Genomic DNA, 12,087 nt, shown 5'->3' on the forward strand with positions numbered 1-12,087 from the left:
TCTTAATGTCCAGTAAAACAAACTTATTTTATGGTGTCAAAGTCATTCTTGGACAGAAAGACAGAATACACCATACATGTACTTTTAAGTCTCAGAAACTGTTGTCACTATGATATTTTCTAACTAATGAGGATACTAACTATAGGAACTTTAATACATAACAATACCAACTGCATTTTAGGAACAGTTAGACTTGCCAAGAAACTAGATAGGGAACAGAATTCTGAGGTCAATTTCAAGGTCATTGCTACTGACAATGGTGTTCCCATACTGTCATCCACAGCAACAGTAACAGTGGCAGTTCTAGATGTGAACGATGAATCCCCTGTATTTAATACCTACCAGAGAATCTATAGTGTATCTGAGTCTGCAGCTAATGGCACTATGATAGCAGTGATTGATGCAACAGACAAAGACATCGGAGAGTTTGGTAGTCTTCGCTACTCTATACAAATTAATAATGATGATGGCTGCTTGGTCATTAATGAGTTCACTGTAAGTTTGTCTTTGGTTCAATAACAATAGACCTGGTCTGACATTGTAGGATTAAAAATAACAGATTTTTACAGGAAAGTTTGACATCATAAATTCTGAAGTTTGTCACTGGCCATCTTATGTGCTGTATTATGTTATTAACTGGAAACCCCCACTATTATATCAAGTCCAAATTCTAAATTTTAATGGACAGAATCTTTTTATCCCATATTGAAATTTGGAATCAATATATCCTTCATGTATGTTCATTGCATTAAACAGGTCGGGAACTCTAGATTTCCTGACATCAGTATATATTTGCATAGTAATTTCCAAAATAGAAGGTAAACATGGCCTTGAAAAACTGACCAATTGACTCAATGAACTACAATGCATTGTGGGCTACTACGAGTTGACTACTGCTTAAAAACACAAGGAGTTAGTGGAAAAACTGTCAACTAATAATAGTGTCTGGGACTCTCATAATAAATGTTTTTGTTCAGCGAATGTGTTTAATGTAAAATACATAACATAATCTTCAAATTGCATGCTCAGATTAAAAAAAAAAAAAAGAAAAGTAAAATCACAAAAATACTGAACTCCGAGTATTGTTTACTGGCTTCACGATTCGACTTTCTTTTTTGCCTTGTAAAAGTAGTTCAACAGGCTTTGTCCATTGTTATGCATTGTACCTGTGGATTAATTTCAAGTGAAACAGTGAAATTTCCAATGAAGTGACCACTGTCCAGTATATCATCATTTGAGCTCTTTTAAACCCGTCAAAACGGTTTAAAGGAATGGGTTACAGGTCTATCTCTATATACGCTTTTGGATTTTTTTGTATCCTGTATAAGGGCATACGACACAGTTTTAATCTCACGGTGATTTTTTTTTAGAAAATTTGCATACAAGCTAATTTTCACCTAGTCAATTCAAATATGTAATAAAAAATATACCTTTATGTGCTACTTTAAGAGATAAATGGGGTCAAAGTGTTAAACATTTACACAAAATTTTGGTTTTGTGGACATTTCTATCCTTTGGAAAGACATACTTAACTTTTTTTGTTTCAAAAGATAAACACAAGCGGATTTTTGTAAAAAAAAACATCTGGAAAATCTTCTTTACATAAGTATATATGTTCTAAAATTGTATAACAATTCTTTGGAGTTAATTAATTTTTATCAAAGTTTCAGGATTTTGGGAAAAAAAGACGGATTTTTTTTGCTTTATATTTATCTTATTTTAAAAAATTTCATCAGTGACTTTTTCATAGAAATTAGTATAAACAATCTTCATACATAATAATAGCATCATAGCACCATAATGATTTTATTAAGATTGGCAAATATCTGAGTCCGTTAAAAATGTAAAAAAATCCAATATCTACTTTAGAAGAAAACAAACTTTGCAAAGACAAAAACAAAACGAAACTACAGCTGCTTGCAATGATTGAGGAAAATATTGCTTCATTACCTTCAGAACAAAGGGAACAGTTTGAAATAGAAAAAAAGTCCAAAAAACTGAAATATGCCAAAAAATCAATACTTATAGATTTTATTAACATTTTCAAAGAAGAATTAAGAAATGTCTTGAGCAGTTTTGATAAAATATGATAGATGATATACTGTCCTGGTTTTATACATGTTCTAGCTGTACCTGTCAAATTCTAAATATAAAAATATTACACAGTATTCTATAGTAAATATCTCTTTTCAAGATAATGGAAAACCAATCATTCTGAAAGGTGTTTGTATATAAAAATAAGGAGGTGTGGTATGAATGCCAATGAGACAACTATCCACCAAAGTTCAAATGAAGTGGATATAAGCAATTATAGGCAACAACAATGAGAAACACCCATACCGTATAGTCGGTTATAAATGGCCCCGATTGATGATTACACGTGTTTGTTTCTCAAAAACAAATTAATAAATAAATACCCTTCCTCGATTTAAATTACTTTTTAATCATAAAAAAAGGTACAATATCGTAACATCAATTTTATGAAAAGTTTGGAAATTTTATTGACCCCAACAGATATTTGACACACTCTAAGTCTTCCTCTTTTTACGAACCCAAAATTCAAGGATCCCTTATTTTTTTAACTATCTGAATGAAAGTTTGTCTTATGGGTAATTGTGTTTTTCACTGTTGTTTCGTTGTTGTCTTGTGGATGAATACCTGAAATCTTCGTGTAATCATCAATCATATAAATGGCTATATTTTGGGTAATTCAAACACTCGTTTCTTAGCATAAAAACAACTCTTCGTTAATCTGAGCATGGAACAAATACTTTATATCACGGACTATAAATGTGGGAAAAAAAATTTTACAAAAAAAAGAAAAATTAAGCGAAATTGTTAATCCTGCAATGCATGAAAAAATGTGTTGTATTTCAGTAAATAACACATGTTCTTGGGTTGATCGAAAACACGTAGTAGTCCATCATGCATTGTTATTCATTTAATGGATTGGTCAAAAACCCAGGTAAAAAAAAATTGCGTCATACGTAAATAAACAATTACATGTGCGAGGACATAAGTATGCTAATTTATGCATATCCATATAAGGTAGTGTTCCCGACCTGTTAAAATTATAGAAGAAATTCAAAATAATATTATTACATATTCTTACCTGAAGCAAAATGTTTATAGAAATTATTGTAAGCTATGAACTTTAGTTTGCAACTCAACGACACAAAAAAACAAAAGATATCTTTAAAAAACCCAAACAAACAACACTTTATACAATGGAGTCATATATTTGTGAATGACCCCATTTTGTCTTGTCTTTTTAGGGGGAAATTACTGTGGATTGTAACTTAGACTATGAGACCAGAAAAGAATACAGTATATATGTCGTTGCCAGGGACAATGTGAATGATCCAACCAATCAGAAATCAACACGAACAGGACAGATTATGATCCACATTTTAGATGTAAACGATAATGCCCCTGACCTAAGGAGTATGACAAGTGATCAGATTAGAATTTATGAGAACGCGCCTGACAGATCAACCGTAGCTAAAATATTTGCAACCGATCCCGACAATGGAGAAAATGGCACAGTGGATTATTCATTAACATCCGATACTAATGCTACAGTCCAGTTTACTGTAGATACCACATTTAACCCTGACAGAAACCAAAATGAAGGTGTTATTAAATTAAAAGGAAGTTTATTAGGTCAGGTAGGAATTATATATGTGACAGTGAAAGCTACAGATCGTGGATCACCAAAAAAGTCGTCAGAGAAAAAAATGTATTTTGAGATATTTGATGTGAATTTACATCAGCCAGTTTTCATTGTACCACAAGGACCACAGGCTACCATTAGTATAGAAGAGGTATTTATTAGTGTTGATTTTTTCATTGGTTTGAATAATTGAATAAACGTGATTTCAAAGATAAATTATTTGATTTAAAGGACAAAGGTAAAGTGTCAGAGTATTTTTATGACAAAATAAACTATACAATTATGTTATAACTTGAAGATAAGTCCAATCTTTGTCTAACTTTATATTATACTAGGTAATGGGTAAGCATCATTTATTTCTGTTCATTTAAAGGTAGAAAATCAAGAGCAGGACACACATTATTTGCAACTGAAAGCAAAGTGCTGTAACTTTTAGAAAGTAGAATAGAAAATGGTGATAATGTATTTCTGTTGTTTTGACATTTCAGCAACAAGATCTCAATACATTGATTATAAAAGTAATAGCTAACGATGAAGACCATGGGAGGAATGGAGAAGTTACATACAGTCTGATACCAGAAGATGATTATCTTAAATTTACCTTGAATAACGATACAGGAGAGCTAAGGAATAAAGTAGTACTGGACAGGGAAGTCAGGGCTCAGTATAGGGTAAATATAACATTTATTAAATTTAGGAATAGTATGTAAAATGTCAGTAGTTGGGGTCCAGTAGGTTACCCCCTGTAGAGCACAATTTCATGTTTAAAAATTGTCTCATGACACCAGATCACTTTAAGCAAATTAAATAGTTAATATTTGACAGTGTGCCTGTGTTACAGGTCCTTTTAAATGTGACATCAAATCAAACATAGCATTCCAACCCCAAAGGTTGCAAGTTATATTTGACCATGTTGAAGGCACAGTAGTGACACTGCATACAAGAATCTTACTTTCCATGTAGGAATTTCTTAAAGATATTTACATCAACACTCATTCTTTAGCCTTTGTTAATTTATGCATTCATGATGTAAAGACACTTATCTATTGTTGAAGACCATACTATGTATGTTGACCACTAAATGTTTTTTGTGTACCTTAACTGACTAGGATGGCCAGTTTTCCTATTAAATGTCAGTGATTATCTCTAGCCAATCATGATCATGCAGGCTTCCTCTGTCAATAAAAGTTTGCAGCAATGATATAGCCATGAGTACTGAAAGTGGAGTTAACACCCACAATCAATCAATCAATATTGTGTGTGTCTGGGTTGCTGTCTAATAGACATACCCAACATATCTGTTTTTTTTCTTATTGTATTAAATTTCAGCTTATGAATCATGATTGTATATAACATCAGTCCCCCAACAGTAATGATACAAATGATCTGGCATGGCTAATAACTTTACACTGGGAAGTAAAATGTTCTTATTTTCCATATATGATTTATTTTCAGGTGAAAATAGAAGCATATGACAATGGTCTACCAAATAAACTAAGGACACCACTAGCTTTAACAATCAGCCTGATAGATATCAATGATAAAGACCCAGAATTTCCCCGAGATAACCAGTATCAGCCGTACTATGTTGGCAGTGTGCCAGAGGAGAGTGCCGGGGCATTGATTGGTAGTGTTGACGTAGCTGTGGATAAAGACAGTGATGCTAACAATAGCCAGATATTTTATTATATTATTGGTTAGTCAAATGAGCTTTTAGTACTGAATAAGTTTTTAAATTAACAAATGAGTACATGGTGTTAAAAATGCTACGAAACAAAGCATCATACATTGATTACTAAAACCTTACTGAACAAGAGGTTCCACAAAATCCTGCTCAAAGTGATTCTCTGCTCATGTAACAGTAATGACTGCTAGAACAGTTGTATGGTTATCATCAGGATTGGTATCCAAATAGGTGATCAGCCTATAAGATAACTAGAGCTACAAAAAAAATATTTTTCAAAAATACCAATTGTTTGTGGGTAAAGATAGTTTTAAAATTAAAGGTTACACAATTTTATGATAGTAAGATAGTTTAATGGCTTGTATAGCATGAGCTACATAAATTTGTGGTCTGGTTCTGTCTTCTATATGTTCACAAGAAAATGATATCAAACTAACTCTGATCATATTAAGAAATATAATTTCAGGAGGAGAAATGCAGGATCACTTCCATCTAAATGAGACAGGACAACTATATTTAATGAAATCAATAGACAGAGATGGCGATAAAAATCCTTTCAAACGACAGATTAATTTCATCAATTTGGTAATATGGGCCACACCTTATAACTACCTTAAGTTATCTCCTGGACAGATCGGAGGGCCTGCCACATCTGAAGCAGTGGTCCCATCTATATATAAACCTTTAAATGTGACACAGTTATGGGTGAGGGTCACAATTCAGGACATTAATGATCATCCTCCAAGGTTCCGAGAGGATACACTCAGTATTGGTATAACAAGGAAAACACAGTTTGGGGAACTTATATTTAATTTAAAGGTAAGATTACCGTGGAAGTTATCATTGCATTGAAATATAACCCAAACAGTTACAGGGAATCCCAAAACATGGTCAATTTAGCTAATATTAAGATTATCTCCCTTTGACATTCTTTAATGCATTATTTTTTTCAGTAATTGTCTTGAAGTGGCCTATAATATTTTCAGTTGTTTCAACAGAATCATTTTTAATAAATCAGTCTATTCCTGATTCACTGACTGTTGATGTAAATTATATATCTTTATTTAGAGAATACGTACAGGCAGAAGTATGCTAACACATCTATCATCTCTGAACTTTCCATGAAATGATTCTTAAATACCATCTGGTTCAAAAATGAATACAATCTCAGAGATGAGCCATGGAAGGAATGTCTTAGAATACAATTTTTTCTGTCAGTGAAAATTATTTTTTCTTTTGAAGAAATATTAGACAAGTCATTGTTCAATGTTAAATGAACAAACATTGTAACGGCTTTATTTTGTTTTTGGGAGAAATTGCCTTTGAATATGTAAGCAATCGATAATCAAGTAGACAATTGTGTACTTTTGTGATTTTTCCTTCAAAATGGACCAGAATTGTTTATACCAGTATTTCTTTGATAGCGGTTTTACATTGAATATGTTGTCTGTGTAGTTAGTTATTTATAACATTGTAAAATATATCTTTTTTTTCCAGAGTGAAATAATTGACTTAGACATTGGAGAGAATAAGAATCATACATTTGTACAAAGTCGTCCATTGGTTGTGTACCCTGATAGTTTGAGTCAGTCTATAGGATCTACTCCGTTCAAGTTCTTCAGTAACGGGACATTGAAAACAAATACATACTTCCAAGCTGATATGAATGGCTACTTCTTAATGAGTGTACAAGCAAAAGATAAAGACATGCAGCTGGCTAATGCTACTCTAAGGGTATGTTCACTAATATATTTATCATACATTGCCAAATTAATGTATCAAAGGATATTTTGATTTCATCAAAATTTTTGTACAAGAGTTGATGCCTCTAGTGACTTGCAAGAGAATGTGGATAGCTAAGAAAATACTCATCCAATACACTGTGTCAGTGACATCATTTTGGATTTGAATAATTAATACTGAAATGGCACTTAAAGAAAACTTTCAAACAGATAAGTTCACTTCCTGTTTGTTAATCAATTATGAAAAAGATGAAAAACTTTTGCAGCTGTTTATGACCTGTAGTGTTTTATTGTGAAATACTGAACTTTTTTAAATTGTAAGTTTCACATGGATATCAAATGCATTTTTTATCTTTGTTTTTTCAGATATCTTTAATTAATGATGACCAAAGGTTAAAGGTCATATTCCGTATGTTCCCAGAACAAGTCAGAAATTTTTCCACAGAATTTAAAAAGTAAGTTTGACTTAATCTTTTGCTAAACATTTACAGTTTTATTGGAGGTAGTCAGATTTTTGTTTGGTCTGTTACACTCTCAACACTGAATCTCATTAGGATAAAGTGGGCTGAATGATCACCATTATAACCTACTATCAAAGTTGTAATTGCTGCAGCTATGGTGCTGTTGAAACAATTGATCACTTCTTCTTATCCTCTCCATTTTGAGATTTATTTGTTTGTTCAAAGCTGTAGAAATTTATATGGACATCTTGTTTTTTGGATAATTAATCTCAAAATATTCGGTTATATTTAACAAATTCTTAATTGGATAGACTTAAAAGACCTTATCCTAATGCCAATTTAAATTGTTAGGTTTATCTGTTGTTTTATAAATTTCCCTGTAGTACATGTTCTGTTTGTTTACTGCAGAAAGCCACTTGTGGACACTGGGCTGTTACAAGTTCTTGTTCAAATAATATAAAAAGCATTAGATCAAATTATTGTTTTTTTTTATTTTTGCTTTTAGTAAATGACATTTGTGGACAATACAATGAAAGTTTATGAATATATTTTCAGTCGACTGGAAAAGATAACTGGTTACAGAATTGTTGTTGATAAGATACAGACACATGAAAATAAACAAGGCAAACCAGAGGTCGATAAGTAGGTGTTTTTATCATTTGTCAGCCATGTAAAATTTTATCAACAATCTTTAATGTTAAAATAACCGAACTGCATAATAATGATACATTTTGCAACTTTTTTAATATAACTTTAGATTTTATTTTCTCAAACCAGAGGCAGATTTAGGGGGGGGGGGGGGGGGGGGGGGGCAGGGGGCCAAGGCCCCCCTTTTCTGGGAAAAATTTGGTTGATTATATAGAGAATCACTGAAGCATGACTGGAGCGGGCCCCCTCTTAGGCAGTCAGTGGGCCCCCACTTATGAAAATTTCTGGATCCGCCACTGCAAACATTTTACAACGATATTGCAGTTAAATATGTAACTTACTCAAGATTCAATTTAATTGTAATTTTTGGTTGGCTCACCGTACAATTTAACTATGGATTTGACAGTCTTATGTTTTGATTACAGAACTGATATGTTTATACATGGAGAGGTCATTAATCCTTTTAGAATTGTGGATTCTTCAGAACTTTTAAGGTAACTGTATTGCTAGATAAGGAAAAAAATTACACTACTATCAAATCAAGAGTTTTGTGGTTTCTATCAATTAAAACTTTGTTGAATTCTTTTCCTCTGAAACTTAGGTAAGCATATATACTTCTCCATCCAAGGTTAATATTCTAAACAATTAAGGAAGAAAAAATTACACCAAACATAAGATTGATTACTAAACAGAGTAGATTGAATACTAAACAGAACAAATAAGAGGTATAACCAGATCGATACTGCAATGTGTTTTAAAAATATACAATATTAAAATAGAACATAATCATAATAGAACATATAAAAATAAGGAGATGTGGTATGATTGCCAGTGAGACAACTATCCACCAGAGTTCAAATTAAGTTGATATAAGAAAGTAAAGGTCACTGTACGACCTTTAGCAATGTTTTTTAATCCTCAATATTTCAAATTATATATTATCAATTACAAATATTCATTAAATAAAATTGAGAATGGAAACGGGAAATGTGTCAAAGAGATACACCCGGTGGCGGGTTTTAGCTGGCCCCATATCAAAAATGTATACTAGTTCAGCCAAAATGGACGTCACACTAAACTCCGAAACATATAAATGAACCAAAACTAAAAGAACATACAAGACTAACAAAGGTCAGAGGTTCCTGACTTGGGACAGGCACTAAAACACACAGCAATACGCACAGTAAAACTCAGTTTAAAAGTTAAAGTTTACACAATGAATATTTGTAATTGATAATATAATTTGAAATATTTTTTATGTAAATACATTTATGAATTTTTTTGATATACATATACCATGTAAGTGTATTTAATTTCAGATTCAATAACAATAAACAATATGTTAACTTTCTATAAATTTTGTGTTTACAGTGCGATAGATGGCAGTGCCAGTGCTTTGGTCAGTGTATTGAATGATTATAATATTGTCCAAATAGTGGTAAGTTTATACTATGCATGATAGAATGATCATACAATAACACATGTCCAAAATGAACCCTAAACTGAACCATGACAAAACTGAAAACCAGACCTCCTCAGTCAATTTATACTAATCAAACACATATCTAAACAGAACTAATTTTTTATCCTTAAGGGGATTGGCTTGGACAGATTTCACTGTTTTTGATTAAACACATAAGTCAGTTATTTTGACCTCACTCTGTCGTGTGTTAGCTACTAAAATAAAAAATTAAAAATTTGGTTGGGTTGTTGTCTCTTTGACACAATCCCTGTTTCCATTCTCAATTCTATCATCATTTTGAATGGGTCTACCATCATAACCTTTTTTCAAAATCTTTTCCTCAAAACTTCCAACCAAATTGTGGTCTAGTGGTAACAGATATACTAGGGTAGATACTCCATACATGATAAAAATATTACCTGTTTGTATATTACAGCCAACGACAACGCAAGCTGAGGAAGATGATAGCAAAAGACAATTAACTATGGCTATAATTCTGTTAGCTATAATCCTTGGTGTACCAGCCATCGCTATGATGTTTGTTATTTATTTTATGTATAAAAAGTAAGTGTGACTATGAATATATATTACATAACCTTACCCCTTACTTACCAACAGTGCAAGACCCTCATGGGTAGTCAAGGTCGTAAAAAAAAAACCTCGTCGTCGTTGTGCCGTGAAAGAATATAATATGTATTTGTTTGAGCCTTACAAAAGGTATAAATATGAGGTTCACATACATTTATTTCCTGCACCATGTCCAGTATTTATGAATATGAATAAAATGAGACAGCAAACATATAACACAAATATCCATAAATCATAGATAATGTTTATTTACTATAATGTTGAAAACTATATAAATAAAAGTATTTTGGATTGAAAATACACTTACTATCAACTCATAAATTAAAGCCTAAAGAAATCCACTGTTTATGTCATACAAAAAGGCATGTATGTTCATTTATATGTTTCGAAGTTTAGTGTGACGTCCATTTTCACGGAACTAGTACACATTTTCGTTTAAGGGCCAGCTGAAGCCCGCCTCCGTGTGTGGGATTTTCTCGCTGTGTTGAAGACCCATTGGTGGCCTTGGGCTGTTTTATGCTCTTTGGTGGGGTTGTTGTCTCTTTGACACATTCCCCATTTCCATTCTCAATTTTATGTATATGATTATTATTTTGGTAAAGTTTATATGAATGCATAATAATTTATTACAATGATATTTCTGTACTGAACCTTGCTTTATTATTTTCCACACTTAAGTCATTTTGCAGAAGTGTAAAACAGAAATACATTAAACAGTACAGTCAGTCTTCTTGATTTGCATAAATGTGAATAATGCTACTATATCAATACATCTTTAAGTTTCAAAATTTGGAAGGTTTAGTTCCACAATAAATGTAAATTTTTCATTATTTTAAGAGGAAAATTGGACACAGTCTTCTATACTACCATCAGTTGGGGGAAAGAAAAAAAACGAAGTAATTAGTGGACGGTGAAATAATATAAATATATTAATTTATTTGATTTGTTCATGCCACATAATAATCAATGAATATTGGTACTATTACAGATATCAACGAAAGTTGAAGGCAGCCACAGCTATGGCATATGGTAAGTTTTAATAATCAAATATATATTTTCCAAAATGTCTCAAATTTAAATAGAATTTACTTTGGAGTTTGGTATTTTTGTTATACTTTTTCCATAAATGATTTACAGCATAAAAAGTCTTATAAGGAAAGTCTTGATGCATTAGAAAAAAAACAACATTTATACTCTGTTGAAATTTCATGCATTCTAAAAAAAATTAACAATATAGTATAATTATTTTGTTGTATATTTTCTGTAGCTTACAAAGGAAATGGTAAGATTTATTGTTGTCTGTTTTTTAATTTTTTTTGTAAATCTGTGTTTTGCTTAATCATTAAAGGTTAAGAGACTGTATTCACACCAATTTCCACAAGTGTATAATTTACTATATTGATTAATATTTGTAAGATTACAATTCTAGGGAATATTTTTACAAATTTTTCGGATAATGAGAAGTAATAAGTAGAGAAAAAATATCCTCACAATAGCAAAGGAGGAGGTTTTATAAGAGCCATTATTTGGACCCTGAAATTGCAAACAAAGTAAAACTATCTTTGTAAAATACAGTGTGTAGTAAAATATCTTTTTGGGTAAAGCTGTTGCTAATATCTCTAAAGATCAACGACAAGCTCTCAAAATGAGGCTATTTTGACAGTTTGGCAGTTTTGCACTAAATTCAAGAAGTTTGAACCTCTCAGGTGCAAACATGAAAGCCAAAATAGGAAAATATAAATACCCTTTATATCTCAAATTAATGTCTTATAAACATCAGAAGTATGTTACTTGGTAGATGTACAATACTTTTTGATATTTGAATTCAA

General features: G+C 31.6%; 1 protein-coding gene across 4 annotated transcripts in view; it reads left to right on the forward strand.

Moving 5' to 3' along the window:
• LOC127710027 (cadherin-23-like) overlaps nt 1-12,087 on the forward strand; it is a 74,483-nt gene that overhangs the window by 43,707 nt on the left and 18,689 nt on the right. For 3 of the 4 annotated variants that reach the window (XR_007985908.1, XM_052215746.1, XM_052215748.1), the window contains 13 exons: nt 182-495; nt 3,276-3,824; nt 4,162-4,344; nt 5,129-5,369; nt 5,824-6,176; nt 6,855-7,091; nt 7,466-7,554; nt 8,116-8,202; nt 8,634-8,702; nt 9,580-9,646; nt 10,107-10,234; nt 11,247-11,287; nt 11,526-11,540. Coding sequence is in view for 3 of the 4 variants with exons in the window: in XM_052215746.1 (XP_052071706.1) it covers nt 182-495; nt 3,276-3,824; nt 4,162-4,344; nt 5,129-5,369; nt 5,824-6,176; nt 6,855-7,091; nt 7,466-7,554; nt 8,116-8,202; nt 8,634-8,702; nt 9,580-9,646; nt 10,107-10,234; nt 11,247-11,287; nt 11,526-11,540 (2,373 nt within the window). In the remaining variant the exon portion in view is untranslated. The remainder of the gene's footprint in view (nt 1-181; nt 496-3,275; nt 3,825-4,161; nt 4,345-5,128; nt 5,370-5,823; nt 6,177-6,854; nt 7,092-7,465; nt 7,555-8,115; nt 8,203-8,633; nt 8,703-9,579; nt 9,647-10,106; nt 10,235-11,246; nt 11,288-11,525; nt 11,541-12,087) is intronic. The other variant, XM_052215747.1, reaches the window with a different exon arrangement.

The sequence above is a fragment of the Mytilus californianus genome, unplaced genomic scaffold, assembly GCF_021869535.1.
Source record: "Mytilus californianus isolate M0D057914Y unplaced genomic scaffold, xbMytCali1.0.p SCAF_7, whole genome shotgun sequence".
Lineage (NCBI taxonomy): Eukaryota > Metazoa > Mollusca > Bivalvia > Mytilida > Mytilidae > Mytilus > Mytilus californianus.